This window comes from Barbus barbus, assembly GCF_936440315.1.
Source record: "Barbus barbus genome assembly, chromosome: 4".
Lineage (NCBI taxonomy): Eukaryota > Metazoa > Chordata > Actinopteri > Cypriniformes > Cyprinidae > Barbus > Barbus barbus.
Genome location: NC_136732.1, coordinates 28,181,692 through 28,201,090, shown reverse-complemented (window position 1 = coordinate 28,201,090; position 19,399 = coordinate 28,181,692). Strand labels below are relative to the sequence as shown.

At 37.4% G+C, this 19,399-nt stretch overlaps 3 protein-coding genes across 5 annotated transcripts; 2 read left to right on the top strand and 1 right to left on the bottom strand.

Moving 5' to 3' along the window:
- Positions 1–3,359: 3,359 nt before the first annotated feature.
- LOC306866300 (uncharacterized protein) lies at positions 3,360–8,608 on the top strand. The gene is made up of 6 exons (XM_079411395.1): positions 3,360–4,330; positions 6,459–6,520; positions 6,658–6,726; positions 7,724–7,775; positions 7,889–7,925; positions 8,022–8,608. Exons 1-6 carry the CDS (start codon positions 3,757–3,759, stop codon positions 8,071–8,073), a joined length of 846 nt encoding a protein of 281 aa, XP_079267521.1. The 5' UTR covers positions 3,360–3,756; the 3' UTR covers positions 8,074–8,608.
- Positions 8,609–9,647: 1,039 nt separating this feature from the next.
- On the top strand, positions 9,648–14,672 carry LOC306868997 (nitric oxide synthase-interacting protein). 2 transcript variants are annotated; one of them, XM_079415517.1, is made up of 10 exons: positions 9,648–9,735; positions 10,004–10,080; positions 10,182–10,287; positions 10,392–10,473; positions 10,562–10,697; positions 10,787–10,932; positions 11,304–11,420; positions 13,989–14,059; positions 14,184–14,292; positions 14,374–14,672. In XM_079415517.1, the coding sequence occupies exons 1-10, from the start codon at positions 9,653–9,655 to the stop codon at positions 14,443–14,445; spliced, it is 999 nt and encodes a 332-aa protein (XP_079271643.1). In that variant the 5' UTR covers positions 9,648–9,652; the 3' UTR covers positions 14,446–14,672. The 2 variants fall into 2 exon arrangements, with proteins under 2 accessions (XP_079271643.1, XP_079271644.1); XM_079415518.1 differs by having other exon boundaries at positions 9,670–9,741.
- A 1-nt stretch (position 14,673) lies between these two features.
- LOC306868999 (reticulocalbin-1-like) lies at positions 14,674–18,040 on the bottom strand. Of its 2 annotated transcripts, none has more exons than XM_079415521.1 (8): positions 17,945–18,040; positions 17,344–17,565; positions 17,067–17,260; positions 16,640–16,812; positions 16,255–16,315; positions 16,058–16,149; positions 15,858–15,965; positions 14,674–15,677 (listed from the first exon to the last, which is right to left on the bottom strand). In XM_079415521.1, the coding sequence occupies exons 2-8, from the start codon at positions 17,556–17,558 to the stop codon at positions 15,570–15,572; spliced, it is 951 nt and encodes a 316-aa protein (XP_079271647.1). In that variant the 5' UTR covers positions 17,559–17,565; positions 17,945–18,040; the 3' UTR covers positions 14,674–15,569. The 2 variants fall into 2 exon arrangements, with proteins under 2 accessions (XP_079271647.1, XP_079271648.1); XM_079415522.1 differs by having other exon boundaries at positions 14,674–14,844; positions 17,945–18,032.
- Between the last annotated feature and the right edge of the window lie 1,359 nt (positions 18,041–19,399).

The following is a 19,399-nucleotide window of genomic DNA, read 5'->3' as shown; positions in this document are numbered from 1 at the left end:
TGCAGTTTGGACTGAACTGCTGGTTTGTTGGCCAGAGGAGAATTGGCCCCCCGACTGAGCCTGGTTTCTCCCAAGGTTTTTTCTTCACTGATGGAGTTTTGGTTCCTTGCCGCTGTTGCCTCTGGCTTGCTTAGTTGGGGACGCTTCATTTCCAGCGATATCGTCGACCTGATTGCAAGACACTATTTAAACTTATTGACACATTATTTTCCTTTTTTGATATTGTGCAGTGCTTTGACACAATTTGCATTGTAAAAAGCGCTATATAAAAAAAAAAAATAAAGGTGACTTGACATTGCTGAGATTATGAAACTCATATGTGACATAACTGGGAACTCGAAACATAAACATCTGAAAAGCAGGAGACTCCATTAGCCCACCATTTCATCTCATTAATATCTAAGAGAAACATTTGAGAAATGTTTTACAATGTGGTTTAAGAGACTGAATCATTGTTTTTTTTACAGCGAGTACTAATCTACCTAATGTTTTTTTCATAAATAGTAATATTGCTTATTGTTAATTTGACTAACAATGTTCATATGGATTATTATAATTATAATTTATATTTATTTTTATTCAACTTTATTATTTTTAGTAGTTTTCATAAAGATGTAAAATTTTATTAATATCTGTAGAAACCCAAGTTATTAAAAGCCATAAAAGTACTGATTATTAATGATAGCATGACAGTATCCTGTGGCCTGAATTAACTGTTGTTAACAAATTGAACCTTTAGATATTAGAGATTTCAACTATGATTTATTTTTCATTCCTCTGGTGCCACACAATCAACCAAATAGCTGCAAGTATAACCCGAATTCCGGAAATGTTGGGAGGTTTTTTTTTTTTATTTGACTAAAGTGAAAACTAAAAGAATTTCAGATCACATGAGACAATATTTTATTCACAATAGAAAATAGATAATATATAATATATGTTTAAACTGAGAAATGTTACAATTTTATACACAAAATGAATGCATAAATTGATGCCTGCTACAGGTCTCAAAATAGTTGGGAAGGGGGCATGTTTACCATGGTGTAGCATCACCGCTTCTTTTCAAAACAGTTTGAAGACATCTGGACATAGATGTTATGAGTTTTGGTTTTGGAATTTGGTCCCATTCTTGCCTGATATAGGTTTCCAGCTGCTGAAGAGTTCGTGGTTGTCATTGATGTATTTTTTGTTTAATGATGAGCCAAATGTTCTCTATAGGTGAAAGATCTGGACTGCAGGCAGGACAGTTCAGCACCCAGACTCTTCTACTACGAAGCCATGCTGTTGTAATAGCTGCAGTATGTGGTTTTGCATTGCCCTGCTGAACTAGACGTCATCTGGAGGGGAGCATATGTTGCTCTAAAACCTTTATATACTTTCAGCATTCATATTGCCTTCCAAAACAGGCAAGCTGCCCATACCGTATGCACTTATGCACCCCCATACCATCAGAGATGCTGGCTTTTGAACTGAACGCGGATAGCACGCTGGAAGGTCTCCCTCCTCTTTAGCCCGGAAGACACAGTGTCCGTTATTTCCAACAAGAATGTCAAATCTAGTCTGACCATAGAACACTTTTCCACTTTGAAACAGTCCATTTTAAATGAGCCTTGGCCCTCAGGACACGATGGCACTTCTGGACCATGTTCACATATGGCTTCCTTTTCGCATGATAGAGTTTAGTTGGCATCTGCAGATGGCACGGCGGATTGTGTTTACCGACAATGGTTTCTGGAAGTACTCCTGAGCCCATTTAGTAATGTCAATGACAGAATCATGCCGATGAGTGATGCAGTGTCGTCTGAGGGCCCGAAGACCACGGGCATCCAACAAAGGTCTTCGGCCTTGTCCCTTACGCACAGAGATTTCTCCAGATTCTCTGAATCTTTTGATGATTTTATGCTCTGTAGATGATGAGATTTGCAATTTTGCAATTTTTCTTTGCAATTTGACATTGAGAAACGTTGTTTTTAAAGTATTCCACAATCTTTTTTACGCACTCTTTCACAGATTGGAGCGACTCTGTCCATCTTTACTTCTGAGAGACTCACTCTGCCTCTCTAAGACATCCCTTTTATAGCTAATCATGTTACAGACCTGATGTCAACTAACTTAATTAGATGTTCTCCCAGCTGAATCTTTTCAAAATTTATTGCTTTTTCAGCCCTTTGTTGCCCCCTTGCCAACTTTTTTGAGACCTGTAGCAGGCAAAAATTTGAAAATGAGCTCATTTAGTGGATAAAAGTGTAAAATTTCTCCTTTAAACATTTGTTATGTTCTATTGTGAATAAAATATTGGCTCATGTGATTTGAAAGTCTTTTAGTTTTCATTTTATTCAAATAAAAAAAAAAGTGTCCCAACATTTCCGGAATTCGGGTTGTAGTTTATGAACACTAGTTACTTGAAGTGTTCATAAACTACTTGCAGCTATTTGGTTGATAACTACTAAAAACAACTACTAAAAAAGGGCAGCAAGTTAACAAGGATTGAGGAATACACTGAGTTAGAGGAGGAAAAGAATATAGATACTGTAGATAGATAGATTGGGGGGGGGGGCAGTGTAGTATGCTGGGGCTGGAGTGGGTCTACAGGGAGTCAGTGGTGCACTGTGCCAGGGAAGGTCATATTACCCTGACTGTGGTAGAGCAAGGTTTTAAATAGAGAGACTCACTCCCCACCCTGCCCTCAGCGCACTATTTTGGGGACACATGAGAGGGAAAGAGTCAGAATGCACTGTTACTGCCACAGCCAAGACTGACAGATGACTGTTCCAAAAAATAAAAGTGGAGATCTGATTATCCAGTGTTTGTGTTTGTGTGTTAGTTTCTATGTATCGACTTTTTGGTTTTTATGCTTTCATTGACAACTGGATTTATGACTGTCACGATCACAAATGAATTAACTCATTGTAAATGATTTCATGCTGCATGTATGCAATAAAATCATAATCATTTTGCACGTTCAATCATCTACATGAACACACTTAGTTTGAGAAAAAAATGACATAATTCTGCAGATGTTTGTGCTAATCAGTCCATCATCTCATTTGGTGTTATTCAACATTTCCTTCCCTTTGCTCATCGTCTTGATATAGATCTTATCATCCGGCCCCTTTCCTCCACCCTCTGCTCTCGATATATGGTCATCCTCTTCTTGGAACCCCTCCTCTGTCCCGCTGCCGTCTCTAAAGTTATCATGGCATATGCCGCCGACCTCTCTCTCTCTCTCACCTCCATCCTAAAGTACACGCGGGTGGTTGGTGGTATGGCTGCCAGCACTTGGCCCTGTCACTCATTTGCCCTAGACCCCCGCCCCCATCTCATTTTACCCCCGAGTTTGTCTGTCTGTCTGTCTCTGCACCATTAGTGAGGTCCGTGCTGCAGACACCGCCTTGCCCACCACACGCTCTTCGTAGTCCTTAAGTGCTAATTCAACGCAGAGGGAACATTTTTTGACAATTTTTCAGAAATCTACAGAACGCACCGGCTTGCAAAGGGATCCTTGTGTTCGTCTGTCATTGGGAACAAGCGCGCAAACTAGTGGAATACTTTGGACCTCTTGACTTGTCACCTGTTCTACCTCACCATAGCCTGGGTGCATCCGAGTGTCTGTGTTATCGCGTGTGAGTGTGTTTGTGAGTGTGTGTGGTTGAAGAGGATCTAGGTGGTGTCCACGTTGGGTTTTGGTTTGAAAGGTGCACGTGCAGGAGCGTTGCACTGTGGTTCTTCTGTTTGGATTTACTGCTCTGATCAGACATGGCTACTCTGAGAAGCTTGCTGCTGGGGCTCTTGCTGGCCCTGCTTTGCTCCTTCCAGACACCGCTGGCACCCTCAGCCTCTGTCAAAGCCCAGGATCTGCCATTCATCCGCGAGGAAGGCCTGATGGCTGATGATGATGATGATGATGATGATGATGATGACGATGATGATGATGATGACGATGATGATGATGACGACGATGATGACGATGACGATGATGACGACGATGATGATGATGATGATGACGATGATGATGACGATGATGATGACGATGATGATGATGATGATGACGATGATGACGACGACGATGATGATGACGATGATGATGATGATGACGACGATGATGATGACGATGATGACGACGACGACGATGACGATGATGATGATGATGATGATGATGACGATGACGATGACGACGACGACGATGATGATGATGATGATGACGATGATGACGACGATGACGATGATGATGACGATGATGACGACGATGATGATGACGACGATGATGACGATGACGACGATGATGATGATGATGATGATGATGATGACGATGATGATGATGACCATGAAGGTACGTAAAGTTGCTCTCGAAGTGCTGTTTAATCTCCCTGTAATTTAGCAAATCATCTGCCCCCTCTCTTGGCCCTCCATAAGTATTTTCACCAAATTGGGAAAGAGAGGGGAGGAGCAAGGGGGCCCTTTTGGCCACTCCCACTTTCTTCACCTCAGCTCTGCCTCAAAACGTTGCTCTTGGCCTGCTGTAGTTGTGGTCCAATCAGTCGGTCATGTTATCCAATCAGATCACTCAGAGCTTAGCGCAAGCCCCACCTCCTCCCCTCTCCAGCTGTCCATCACCCTGGCTGTCTTTGACTCTCTCTGTCTTCTCTTCCCTGCCTAAATAGAGCTATGAGTTCTGTGGGCCCTCTGAAGGCGGACTGCTTCAAGTCCTGACGTGCAGTACAGTACAGTGCTTATGAACTGAGGACTTAAGAGAGAAAAGAGAAAAACAAACCCAGCGCTGCAGTCTGAGCCCCAGGCCTCACTCTGGCCCAATAGATCAGATCGTTCTTTGATTTTTGTCTCGTTTTGAAAGAGCGGGTTCCACCCTTTCCTTCATGCCTATATTTGTCCTGTTTGAATTTGGAATCTTCTGCATTTGTGTCACCGTGTGAAACTACAGAGAAAGAAAGAGAGCCAGGCAGATGTAGTGGGGGAATATACCATGGAGAGAGATCACGTGGAGTAGTAGAGACCGATAGAGAAAGAGAGAGAGAGAGAGAGAGACAGGAGGATGTTGGATGGTTGTGGGGAGTATAGGAAGGCAGACTGATTGGACAGTTTGGTTCCAGATTCTCTCTCTTTCCCTACATCTCCCCGATCTCATTCTTTCTCTGTAGAGATTCTCCATAACAGAAGTGACATGTACACCACCCTGATCTGTCTACTTGTAAAGTCATTGTGTGATATTTAAATGATCTATATGGGTTTATAAAAGTTACATATGTTATCTCTATTTATGCTAATATCTATTTATTTCATTATCCTTACCAGAAAGGATTCTCATTTTCTAAATAGTTGCAAAAAAGGGGGAGGGGGGAAATCACCCCTCTCAATGTTTGATTCTTAAACATGTCCTATTGCTGTAACAGTACATTTTAGTTTTTTTTTTTCTCTTTTTCATTTAAAATAAATTAGTAAAACAGACAACTGGAAAAATACGGTGAGCAGTCAGGGACAATATGTATGAAGTGTTTAAAGGATAAACTAGGGGGACAGCAGCACAGATGAGGAGAGGTAGCAAAAGAGAGAGAATGTTCATTCATAATTTACATATTCATGTTGATACATACAGGAAGTATCACAAGGGAACAGGCAATACAGCAACTATCAGGAGATGCAAAATATAACTGTTTAGACTGAATCCTTTTTCTGTAGTAACTGTTTTTGGGGTTTTTTCCTTTTCTTTTCCTGGTGTTTGTCTTTTCATTCTCTGTTTTCTGTAATATCTGCTGTGTCATCATTCTAAATAGCACAATGGTGTGTTGTACAAAGCACCACATCTCTTAACACCACTCTGAAGCGAATAAATCAAAAGATCCTGTGTTGCACAGTGTAATTTCTGTTACCTCTGTTATTTTACCTTTAAATGAACACAGTGTGTGTCTCAAAATGTTTTAAGCTTAAATTAATGTCCATTTTTGGCAAGTATTGCCAATTGCTATTTATCTGGATAGCATACTGTACATGCAATCAACCGAGATAATTTATTAATTGTAGCCCAAAAAGTGTACTGTATTAACAAAGAAACCTAAATGCATTATAAAAAGAATATTGTCATATTGTGATGATATTAATATAACATTTATAAACCTTTATTTGTTTTTTTTTTAAATATACAATAAGTGTATACTTTGTTTTTTTGCACTTTTTGTGTTTGTGTATATGAATGTGTTAAAAGTATTAATTTTCATATATATATATGAAAATTAAACATACACAACACGTTTGTGAGTAAATATATACTCACAAACGTGTTGAGTTGTGTATGTGCATGTGTGTGAAAGTGAGAAAGAGAAAAAAAGTGGTGTTCACGTGAGTAAGACTAATTCATTCTGTTCCTCATCACAATTCTCACCACACTTTTTACATACACATATCAATAATAATAAAAAAACCACAGCTGACGATATATCTTTCAGATGATGACGATGATGATGATTATCATGAAGGATCCATTTGTTCACTGTGTGCCCACTGTGAGGTAGGATCCTCTGAGCTCTATTAGTCTAATAAAGTGCACTATTATTTGTAGTCTAATTACGCCTTCATTCAGCCAGTCTTCAACCAGTCTTGCTTTGAATTTGGCCTTGATCCAGTAATTTCTAATTTCTCCCTCAGCATTGTGACAGCTGTGATAAGTGCCCATGCAAAAAGGGAGATGACTCTGAACACTGCGACTTCTGTGATGTGAGAAACCCACCACAAACACACATTTCCTAAATAATGTAGTTTACTAAAGAACTCAATACAAAAAAGCACAGAAGTTAAGAAAAGACCAGTGCAATGTATCATACATTCCATTATTACATTGTACTTTATTTTCTAGGCTTACAATCAAGTATAAATAAAAAGTATTTGATTTACCTGACAGTATTGTTATTTTGACAATGTTTTGAATTGATAGCCAATTCATAGTTGTAAAAAGCTAACTAAATAAAAAAACTAATTTCTAACTATATAAAAACTAATTTCATTTACCAGAATAAGTCATTCTGCATTCAATCCTGTTATCTTATGCTTTCCCCCAATACATACAAATTAGCATTCTTGAAATTTTTGAAAGTCCTAAATTCTTCTCTCCAAACTCAAGCTATAAAATCTATGATAAATAAGTTTTATATACCTACAATCCAACACATGGCCCAAAACGAACTAGTGCTTAGTGAGTGATTAATATAATTATTTATTTTTATTTAATTCTATTTTTGTATCTGCTCCCTTTTTTCACTTAATACTGTTTTTAGACTTTTATTCTCTAATCATGAAAAGTTCCACCAAATTAACACATATCTGCTTAACAAAAAATGTTTACAATGCTCAATAATAATGCATTTATTCTTTGAAAGCAATGATAGTTTGATTTACAACTTCAGTTTGATTTTCAGAAAAAAAAACTACAGAAAGATGTAGAGTGTTAATAAATTGCACTTACTGTAGCTGTTGAGTGAAGCTAGAGGCCCTTCAGCTGTGTTTGTGCATTAATGACATAATGACTTGCATTAGTCACAGCATGTGGGGGTCCAGGCTAGTAACAGTAAGTGTTTAAATGCAAATTACGTGGCTGTCTGAAGCTATAGATGGCTAAAGTATATAGGGTGTTCCTTTTCCCCTACAAAACCACATATAAATATTTACACAAACAATTACTTAAAAACACTTTAACTTTTATCTTTTGTCTGTTCAGGACTGTGGAAAGTGCTACATGTGTCCTGTTTGTGACACCGTATGCAAGCCAGGTAAGAAATGCACCACAACAGTTTCATACATGCTATTTTAGTTGTTTAGATTGTGGATCATTTCAAAGTCTGATTATTTGATTAACTAATTTTACACTATTTGTTTCTAAAAGGTGGCTTTGTTGACTCTGTTTCTGGATCCCTCTATAAGTAAGATAATATTATTCTGCAAATAAACCTGCAGTATTAACTGTTGTTACGAGCATAGTCATATAATGATATATCCCCTCTTCTCTTCTTTTTCAGGACTGTCGCAGACGTCTTTAATGATGACGACGACGATGACGACGACAACTAAACCCATTCGTCACCAGCATGTGGCCAAAAGAGGAACGTGCAATTGGTGTTGCATTTCACAGATTTCCGGATTTACATTGTAGCGTTATGTTCATTGCCTTTAAGTTGTTTTTCTCTTTTTAATGCTATTAAATCACACGCTACAGTCTGGTCAATAAATACATATACATGGAACTTAAAATAATTTCATTAGGCTACCTTAAATTAAATGTATTTAATTGAACAACATTTCCCTTTTAAACAGTCTTGTTATTAACATAAGTTATGATATGAATTGTAATTGCAAACCTAACTGTGTTGTTTTGAGACTACTTATGGAATAAAATGAGGGAACGTTTTATTTATGTGTGTAAGTAATAATACTTTCAAAACATACATTATATCAGTGATTACAAAGTATTGTGAGGGATGTCCTTACTGTCTCTGTTGAATAGGTTGTAATGTTTTTCAATTTGCTGTCAATTTTTCCGCTGACGAAACATGATTTCCAAACATGATTTGTGATATGAAATATGGCCTTAAAGGGATGTTCATCCAAAAAACAAAACTGTGTCATCGTTTACTCACCATCATGTTGTTTCAAAGTCATACAATTTTCTTTTTTCAGCAGAAAACAAAGGGAAAATTTCAGAAATAGCAGGAGCGGCCTTTAGATATTTGATGTCCAATAGTAAAAGTATGCTAATAAGAACATAACTAGCACATTAAATATTTATAATACATCATCTATTATTAGGCTCTCTGCCTGTATCATGATCAGTCAATACTCACTCAATAATGTTTGTTTGTTTGACCAATGTCCATGTCAACATCGGGTCTCCTTTTGCTATTTTCACACAAATGCGAGCAGCTTATTGCCATTCTCTATCCTACAACTTTAGACAATTAGCAATCATGTGTAGTAAAGTGGCCTTGGAGGAATAACTTAATTATTAAGCATCCCTTTGATAAAACAATTGAGCAGGGAAAACAAAAAAAGCAGGGAGGATGAATGCAAAAAAGCCTTCATATATTAGCTAATTAGTCCATAGAAATCTATCTTAGACTTAGGTCAACTACAGCTATATTATCGTCCACACACCTGAAGTTACGTTGTCTGCTGCTTAAATGTCTGCTCTCTTTAAAGCTGGGTGGATTCTGATTGGCTGACAATATATTTATCGTTCATCAACAGGAAGAAAAAAAAGTCATTCTTAAAAAGATTTCAAAGACATCACTGTTCTGTGTCTTTATCAACTTTTATATTAAAATTAGAATGATTATTAATTTTTTAGTTATAGTTATATAGTTATTGTCTTTGACATGAACAGGTCTTTAGTCGTTGTCCTTGGCATATATTGGCTTTAACATGTATTCTTTGAATACTGTAATACAGGGGTCACCAGATTCGGTCCTGGAGGGCATGTGTTGAGGCAAGTAGGAGCTAAACGCTGCAGTTTGGTAACCCCTGCTATAATATAATAAAAAATTGCTTTCTACAATGTAATATTTTTAGTAGAAGCTGTGACTGTGCAGCTTATGTGCATTATTATTATTATTATATATATTATTATTATACTTATCTGACAGGGGGCGCGCGCATGACACCAGCGTTCTCAGAGAACTTTTATTCTGAAACCAGGAAGTCGAGCAAAAGATCCTTTCCGGCTCAGGATCATAAGAGGTAAAGGTAAACAGCAACTTCTGTGCCTATGGCTTATTCCCGCACGTGCAAACCTGCTATTAATATACGATAGAACAAATTACGTTTGATTTATGTGTAGCTTCCGGCATATTGTTTTAATATGTGATGTCTGTTATGTATTTCCTCGCTAGTTGACTAACGTTAAGCAACTAACGTTATCTAACATAGGCCAACGTGTAGTTATGTGAAACTGTGTGCAAAATCTGTTCACCAATACCATAAAAACAATTAATTTTGTTCTGTAAAGGACAAGCATGACTCGACACGGGAAAAACTGCACCGCAGGAGCCGTTTACACATATCACGAGAAGAAGAAAGACACCGGTAGTGTACGCCTGCTGGTCCTATGTAACGTATTTGTGTGTCGTGAAATGATTGAAATGTAATTACAATATCAAATTGTGCATCTCACTTCATATTTCCAGCCGCTTCTGGTTATGGGACACAAAGTGTGCGTTTGGGGAAGGATGCGGTCAAAGATTTTGACTGCTGCTGTCTGTCCTTACAGCCCTGCAGGGACCCCGTCGTAACGTACGAGCCACATTTGCACTCAGAGAAATGATTTAATGCTGAAATTGTCTGCATGAGGTTATTTAACTTATTAATGTGTGTTTGTTTATATTCGCTTACTGCAGTGAAGATGGATACTTATATGAAAAAGAAGCCATCCTGCAATACATCCTTCACCAGAAAACAGAAATTGCCAAGAAAATGAAGGTTTGAGCACTTTTTACAAATATATTTTGCTCTAAATGTGAATGCCCTTCACTGTTTGTCTAACACAAACACATATTTTTAAACTCAGGCTTATGAGAAGCAGAAACAGGCGCTAAAGAGTGAAGGCCGGCTGGAGTCCAAGTCTGAGGAGCGAGAGAGAGCTGAGAAGTTCAAACAGAGAGAGAACAATATTGTCTCCAAGCCAATCAACCCCTTTACCTCAGGTATGAAAGCCAGACAAGGCGGTTTAAATTTAAGTACAACACAATGAGATTCCTGCTCGATCATGTGTGTATACCTCATGTTTCTGTAGAGAAATCTAAGAACGAAGGAAGCCAGAAGGGCTCAAGCAGCTCCTCCAGTTCTGACACAGGAGCATCCAGTTCCTCTTCAGCTCTGCCCAGCTTCTGGATCCCCAGCCTGACACCAGAGGCCAAGCCCACCTTGCTTAAAAAACCCGTAGGTCTCTAGGTCTGTCACTTTCCCCTATTTGCCAGCCACGTGTCCCTAACCTTGGGTCTTCAGTAGTCCGATGTCCTTCGTGGAAGAGCATTACACAAGAGATTGTGCTTCCCCTGAAATCAGTTTGCATGCCAAGTGTTCTTTTGGTCGGTCATGATGCCCTTGATTGGTTTGTTTGTCTATCTCTCCTCCTGGCTCAGGCAGTTCTCCACTGTTTGTTCAGTAGCTTCTTGTGTCATGATTGTCCTCTTAAAGTACCTCATCCTGTATGGGGCACTCAATTTAAGAAATACACCTCACAAATATATTAACTCTTTTGACATCATCTATTATCATTAACTGTTTTTCCTTCTCTCCTGCTTTTTCAGTCAAAGACAGTGTTGTGCCCCATGTCAGGAAGTCCTTTGAAGATGAGTGATTTGATTTCAGTGCGCTTCACTCCACTGGACCCCAGTCTGGATAGAGTGGCCCTCCTCACACGCCAAGTAAGAAGCCTTCATTTTTGAGCTTTTCCTTTATGTATGTATATATTTACGTATGTATTTATTTATTATGAGCTGCATCTCTCTTTTCATTTAATACTGTATACAATACCTTTCAAAAGTTTGGGCTTGGTAAGACAGTAATAAGAAAGGAAAACTGAAATAATTGATATAAAATGAATTTTTATGTTTTCTGTTATGATTTTAACATATTAAAATCTAATTTATTCCTCATAGCTACATTTTCAGAATTTTTTTACTCCAGTCTTCAGTCACATGATCCTTCAGAAATCATTCTCAAGTAGGAATGTAAGAGTCTGTCGGAAATCGTAACGTGACGATTCATGTTTCAGATGCTGAGTATGTGAGCAGAGCGGAGCGGCAACAATTTCCCCTCCGTGCTCCGAGCATTTAATAATCACTCCGTTCCTGCTCCACTCCGGGTTCACTGATATCAGAAACACCGCTCCGCCTTCGTTCCGCAGCTAAAGTATTTCAGTATGTTTAAAATATCACAGTTCTGTTCATAATGTATATTAAAAGAAAAAAATAAAATTACAGGAGCATTTCAAAGTGGCTTATTGGAACATAGTGTGCAAACGTGTTTCCTACCACATGCCGAGCTAATAACATGGTTGTCAGCATTAAAAGGTATAATTTCTGCTTTTTGCAGTGCAAATTTTGTTTTTGATGAAAATAACAGTATGTTTTCGTCAGTTATTTTACCTACGGATCGCCGCATTTCTTACAGATTTCTGCTCATTCGAAGTCGGATACAGATGTAGTAGCACTGAAAGATTATATGTGATCCTGGACCACAAAACCAGTCTTAAGTCGCTGGGGTATATTTGTAGCAATAGCCAAAAATACATTGTATGGGTCAAAATCTTTTTTTTTTTTTATGCCAAAAATCATTAGGATATTAAGATCATGTTCCATGAAGATATTTCGTAAGTTTCCTACTATAAATATATTAAAACGTAACTTTTGATTAGTAATATGCATTGCTAAGAACTTAATTTGAACAACTTTAAACGCGATTTTCACAGTATTTAGATTTCTTTGCACCCTCAGATTCCAGATATTCAAATAGTTGTATCTCACTTATGACTGCTTTTGTGGTCCAGGGTCACATATTTGTTTGAATGCATTATTGAGAGAGTGATTGTGTGTGAATAAGTGTTGTACCTGTTTAAATCATGCTTTCACCTGAAAATATTCAATATCTAGAAGGAACAAATAAATTCCTTGAACTAGCTGTAATTTCCCGCTCATGTCCATTGCCGTCATCATAGCCTTCACATTATTTCTGATTTGAGTGATCCTTCTCTATCAAGCTAGCTAAATATGTTTAACATGCGAATTCTAGCTAAATATACAGTTAAATTACGGATCATTGGCATGAATTTCTCTCGTGATGGAGGACCGGAGTGAAAACCACAACGCTCCAATCTTTAAAAAAATCCGCTCCTCCATCCTCCCTCCATTCAAAATTACACCGCTCCACTCCGCGCTCCGCTCACATACTCTGTTCAGATGTTAAACAAATCATGAGACAATTGCTGGTGAGGGTTTATAAATGTACTTCTGAGGAAAACTGACTGTCTTCAGAAACGTTTAGATGGTATTTTCTTTGCATCTTGCCTCAGTATAAAGCATATTGAAGTAGTGTTTATAAATGCAGTGCTGCTTTGTTTACTTCGGTAACCAAGGAAATGCTGTATTACAGCTGTTCCATAAGCGCCACCTGCTGCCAGAGAGAGAATTTGCGTTCTCATTCAGCCCATCTGCTTTTATGTAGTTTTGTTGCATAATTTCATTTCACAAAGCCAAAGTATTGTGTTTTTGTTTCAGATGCTTTTTCTGTACAAGGTGCATTTTCTGCTAGAAAATGTGAACATTTTCTTAAATTTATAAATCCAAGCTAGGCAGAGCCTTAGTTTGTTTATATTAATTATTTGTTTGGGATTTATTTATATTTGTTTTTTATTTGGAAAATAATTTATTATTGTTTATTTGACAAAAGATATTCCGATGTCAGGTGCTTCATTTTGTCTGAGAAATAATAAAAGGACACTTATTCATTTACAATTTGTCTTTAATCTCGTGTTGTTAAAACAATCATAAAAAATTGGATCATGAAACCAGTATCATGAATTGTATCGCATTGCGAGTTGAGTGAATCGTTACATCCCTATTCCGAAGAAACATTTCTCATTATTATCAATGTTGATAAATGTTGTGCTGCTTAAGAGTTGTGATTTTATTTGTTTATTTTTTAAGGATTCTTTGATTAATAAATTCAAAAGAGAGCACGATTTATTTGAATTTTTTCGTAACATATGTACTGCCACTTTTGATGAACTGAATGCATCTTTGCTTAATAACAGTACTGATTTAAAAAAATAAATTAAGGATAATTCATTCAGTATTTTTAAATGTTAAATATATATGTATTGTATCTTAAGAAAAAAAAACTGACCCAAACCTTTTAAATTACTGCACGTCTTTACAAGCAGTATCTTTAAGGTATTTATCAACCGTTCAGAAATTGTTTTATGTGGTCCTCAGGACAGATACGTGTGTGCCGTAACCAAAGACACACTTGGGAACTCTGTGCCTTGTGCAGTTCTTAGACACTCGTGAGTTTGACTTTTAAACTGTTTGTTCAGCAAGAATTGATCTGACTTCATACATTTTCATACATTTAGGCCTTGGCCTCACTTTTAGTTTCTCTCACTTTTTGTTTCCTGTCTTTCCCTCAAGTGGAGTCGTAGTCACTATGGAGTGTGTGGAGAAGCTCATACGGAAAGACATGACTGATCCAGTGACTGGAGACAAACTGAAAGAAAAGGACATCATACCCCTTCAGAGGGTGTGTATGAGAGACATAATGCTATAAAGAGTGTCAATTTTTTACAGTCAATGAATGATGTCTGTCTTTGCTCTTCGGCAGGGTGGGACTGGCTTTGCAGGCTCAGGAGTGGACCTCAAAGCTAAAGAGGCCAGACCCGTTATGCAAGCATAAACGAGGATTGGACAACGCTTTGACCCTGTAAATATTGTCATTCATTTTGCTGGACTTTTTTTGTAGTGCTTTTGTTGTCAGTTGTTTGGTGAAGGGTAATTGGAGTGGATGTTGAAGTTATTTTTTTTTCTCTTGCCCCCAAAGATACTTTAATGTCATGTGTACACAATATAAAGTAGATGTGCTTTTTTTTTTTTTTTAAATAAATCATTCATTTTACACACTTCAAAAATCAAATTTGTCGTCTTTTAATAGTTTTAAGAGACATTCAGGCTTTTTGTGGTAATAATGAGGTTAAAGTTCATCATGATCTTCTGTCAGGGTCCCAAAGTCAGTTATAGTGCTGACTTTAATGAAATCCATTTTATCCATGATCTCACTGATAGAGAGACGGCCATCCTGGAAATGACATTAAGGACACAGATACATTTTGAAAAATGCAAAGGACAAATTATTTAGCTGTTACCAGAATGCAGCCTAATGTCTTTGTGAGAACACTGAAATTAAACCCCAGTCCACAATTAAAAAAACCAACATGGCTTTATTTAGAATTCACAGAGATAAAAATGTCCCACCAATACAGTGTCAATCACTTTTGTCTCCTCCCATCTATTGAGTCCCTTCTCCTCTTTCCCTCCCTCTGGCTTCATTTCTCCTCAGCTATGCCTGTTTTCATGTTGGTGATATGTTGAATGTGAAATCACAGACCTCTAAAATTCAGAACTCTGAAATTTTTCTTTGTAACAGTCAAAACATGGTATTTAATATTTTGAATATTGATGCAACTGTCCCTGTATTCAGTGCTGAATTCCTGCGCATCTCTCAAGTGGAAGATATCAGTACATTTCCTCACAATTAGCAAGCTGGAGTGTCTGTTCTTAAGGAATGTGAGTGTTCCTTACGATTTAGTTTCAAAGGATGAAATGTGTTTGACAATAAATAAAACTTTTATCTGTCTCACTAAAATACCTATCTTCATTGAAGTCTAACCCCTGACTTTTGACCCTGGAAATGTTCCTACCAAACACATGATGAAAATTAGCTTTTATTTTCATATTCAGTTTCCTATCTTCTCGCATACACCCCAAATATATTGCCCTCCCGTGTACCCAGATTTGCCAGCATTAAAGTTCATCATGTCTTTTGGTGAGATCTTCTCCGTAATTAGTCGCTTGGCTCCCGACAAACATGTTCCAGTTTGCCAGAATCTCCTTCTTTGTGATTTTGTCATCCTGGTTAGTCAATTACATGAAGCAGTTGGAAGTCCATTGCAATTCATTGGCAGTAAATTAAAAGAAAGACAGAGGTAAAGATTAATTTAAAACTGATTTTTGACTGTTATTATAGCCATTTATGCATTATTGTCAATTAATGACACCACCCACGTTGAAGACCCAGTGAAAGTCACTTACGTTGTCTTCATCGGTTTCATGAATGAGATGCCGGGCCTCATTATCAGCATGGTCAACCTCTCCAGGGAGAATCCAATGAGAGACTTCACTGGCATCAAGGAAACCGTCCTAACAAAACCAAACAAATCATGAACCATGAAAGAATAGCCAGGAAAAACACTCAGGTGATGCTGATAGATTTCCTTCCCACAACCACATACCTTGTTCATGTCTCTGAGCTCTGAAAAGTGTTTCTTTTCTGTTGTGACCCAATCTGGTTCATTCTCTCCATTTTCAGGAGTGAACATGTCCCCTAGGGTCAACAGGAACACATGCACAGTTTCAATTCATTTGGCCACAAAATATCAGTTCTAATGTAGGCTTTCATCTTTCCCAGGTGAATAGAGTAGACATTTACCAATGTATTCCTGCAGATCAATCTTGCCATCACCATTCTTGTCAATGTCTTCAATTGTTTCCTGTAACAATAAAGGATCAAAGTTTGCAGTGATCTGTTCTGGTCTGACAGATGTTAAACACTAACAATAGATAGCAAAATAAATAATCTTCATAGTAATTCTTCTGTCACTTGGCCAATTTTTATGAGTATTTCCTTAACATAAAGATGCATCCTGCAGAATCATCTAGAAACCCTCTTCCTCAAATCCTTTGTCATTGTCAGATCACACAAGATAAACCTCTCACATGTGAACAAGAGAGAATTTTTTCTCCATGTGAATCTTCCTCAACATGTATTAAACATATTTTTCTGTAAAATATGCTTTCTGCTTTACTCCGTGTACCTGTATCACAATGCCCCTCATGTGGTCAAACTCCTCTGGATGGAGGAAGGCAGTGAACTCTTCTCTGGTAGCAATACCGTCCCCGTCCCGGTCTGCGGACTTGAACCGTCTTTCATCTCTAGTGAGCATGGCTTTGTAACTCGCCTTATCATCCACATCATCAAACTCCGTATCTGGAATAAAGTAACAAAGTACATCAACAATCACTATTCTTTAGTTCTGCAGTATGTACTGGAGTTTAACTTCTAAACACTAAACATTTTTGTCTATTTAATTTAAATTCTAATTAAACCAAAATACAATACTTTCTTTTTGCGAAGATGTTGCATTATTGTGAACAGTAAATACGTAACTCATAAACAGCTGTTTCTCACTAAAAGCCACATAATTAGTAGCCATGCCCAAATTCAAAGGCTTGTTTAATTACCTATGTAATATCCGTAGGTGGTATTTTTGTACTCGATCCAGCCAATCTTCCCATCCTTGTTCTGGTCGTACTCTTTCCAGTGCTTGTCCACATTCTCCTCGATGTATCTCCTCTGCCTGTGCTTGATCCAATGGTGTAGCTCAGCATGACTGATGAAGCCATCCTTATCGGTGTCAATCCTATCCACGATCTTTCTGCACGGACAATATACAAAGTAAGACATGATAATATTATTAATCTCCTAATTACTGTCCCATTCTCGCATATTTATTTTTACCCTAGTCTCTCTTTGCTCTCTTCAGGGCTTAGCTGGTCAAAGGTCTTGGCTTCCTCTTTGCCCAGGAAGGCCTCGTGGTCATACTGGTATCCATGGGCATCATCATGAGCATGGTCACTGAGGTCAGGCTTATGATGTACACGTTTCTCCTGTGCAGGCACAGCAACTGTGACCCCAACAAACAGGGCAAGTGTCCCTAAAAAGAGCAGCTGCATATTCTCCCTAAGGAATGTGTGTAAAAGAGACAGAAAAAGATTTTATAAATTCTTTCTGCCCTAGAAAAAAAAAAGGATTATGAACACTCAAAGTCATTGTGCTCAGCAATGAAAATGTACATTTATTATCAATGGTCTCATTCAAGTTTAAATGAAATGATACAGCATAGACATTTGTTTTCAACTTTCTTAGTAAGCATAAACTATTTTATATTAAATCATAATGATAAAAAACAAGAACAAACATATAAAATCTAAAAACAATGTTTTGTTTTATGCAGTGATTTACAGCATATAATGATTATTGAACGAGCTGTACAAAAACAGTGCAATTTAAGTGAAAAAATTTAACCATTTTTTTATGTAAAACTGTATAAATGACTTACCAAGTCTGCAGTGATTTCTGCTTGAGTACACCCGTTTATCCTGAGTTGAGGAGTACGCGTTGGCACTGTTCTTCTTTAAAGTGCACGTAAAAGGGGGTGGAGCAGCCACGTTACGTGTCCTCAAAAAGTTTTTACTGACAGGAAAAAGAGCCAATTATAGCACGAGATTGGGCGGGGCCTAGGAGAATTCTAAACTCTACTGGCTGCGGAACGCCACGTTGACACGCGAACGCGCATTCAGAGAGGCAGGCGCGTTTTTTTGGCAACTGGGAAAAAGTTTTGAGAATAGCTAATATTTGACAGAAACGTTGTGTTAATTGCGTTTGGACTGTAAAATTAATGGAAATAAATTTCGTTAAATTAAACACTAAACTAGCAATTTGTTTGTGGTCAGTTTGACAGGTAGGCTATATCAGCGAGAACATGTTGAAAAATGTAATAAAATATTGCAACTAAAGATAACTGGCTAAAATATAGAGCAGCAGTGTGAACACAAATCAAAATGTTTTAAATTCGATTCATGTTTTATATACTGCAGTTTATGTTATCAAGTTGAAATCCCGTTCAAATTTACATCATACTTGTGCATTTGACAGATGGTTTCCTATAAAGTGTCATACACTCAAAGTATATGTTATCAGTTTATACATTCCCTGCAAATCGAGCCTAACCATTGTTTTGCTATCACCAGGCTGCCAGTAGAGCTATAGGTCTAAGAAGTACTAACTTGGTTTATGAGCAGGCCTAGACAAACTGCAGATTTTTACATCCATCCTCTGCTGTTTTTAGGGGAAATTTGTGTCAGTTCTGCAGAATGTACATGGTAAAATGTGTGAAATTGAGCATAATCAAATTAATAAAAAAATAGGTAATAAACACACAAGGGGCAGCATAAACGTTTGTACTGTTTGGGGTCAATAAGAATTTATTTATTTTTTTCTGGGGGGAAAAGACAAAAAACACTTTTATCCAGCAAGAATACAATAAATGTATCAAAAGTGTCCATAAATATTTTTATTTTTATATTTAAAATAAATGCTGATCTTTTGAACATTGTTTATTAATGAATTCTGAAAAAAATGTATCACTGTTTCCATAAAAAAAAATATAAAGTAGCACAATGGATCATGTGACACTGACTGGAGTTATGGCGGCTGACAATTCATCTTTTTGTCAAAGGAATAAATTACATTTTAAAGAATATTAAATAGAAAACATTTATTTTAAATTGTTAAACTGCTTCCCAAAATTCTTGCTTATACATTTTTCCCTTTTTTGATCAAATTATTGCAAAAAAAACATTTAAAAAAACTGACCCCAAACATTTAAATAGTAATGTATGCATATAAGGGAGCTCAAATTTCTTGCATCGAAATTCCATGTTAGCCTGCTTATGAGACAACGAAATACTTGCACCTATGGATGCTAGGACCAAGGCCAGTTAGTTGTGTCTAC

What these genes read in the sequence shown, in the direction of transcription:
- LOC306868999 (XM_079415521.1), bottom strand. Translation starts at nt 17,558, where the DNA reads ATGCAGCTGCTCTTTTTAGGGACACTTGCCCTGTTTGTTGGGGTCACA. An exon ending in GAGAGCAAAGAGAGACTAGG is followed by an intron (nt 17,261 to 17,343) that starts GTAAAAATAAAT and finishes TTGTCCGTGCAG; the next exon opens with AAAGATCGTGGATAGGATTG. An exon ending in TGAGGGGCATTGTGATACAG is followed by an intron (nt 16,316 to 16,639) that starts GTACACGGAGTA and finishes TTATTGTTACAG; the next exon opens with GAAACAATTGAAGACATTGA.
- LOC306868997 (XM_079415517.1), top strand. Translation starts at nt 9,653, where the DNA reads ATGACACCAGCGTTCTCAGAGAACTTTTATTCTGAAACCAGGAAGTCG. An exon ending in CCACCTTGCTTAAAAAACCC is followed by an intron (nt 10,933 to 11,303) that starts GTAGGTCTCTAG and finishes CTGCTTTTTCAG; the next exon opens with TCAAAGACAGTGTTGTGCCC. An exon ending in ACATCATACCCCTTCAGAGG is followed by an intron (nt 14,293 to 14,373) that starts GTGTGTATGAGA and finishes GCTCTTCGGCAG; the next exon opens with GGTGGGACTGGCTTTGCAGG.
- LOC306866300 (XM_079411395.1), top strand. Translation starts at nt 3,757, where the DNA reads ATGGCTACTCTGAGAAGCTTGCTGCTGGGGCTCTTGCTGGCCCTGCTT. An exon ending in CACTGTGTGCCCACTGTGAG is followed by an intron (nt 6,521 to 6,657) that starts GTAGGATCCTCT and finishes TTTCTCCCTCAG; the next exon opens with CATTGTGACAGCTGTGATAA. An exon ending in TGACACCGTATGCAAGCCAG is followed by an intron (nt 7,776 to 7,888) that starts GTAAGAAATGCA and finishes TGTTTCTAAAAG; the next exon opens with GTGGCTTTGTTGACTCTGTT.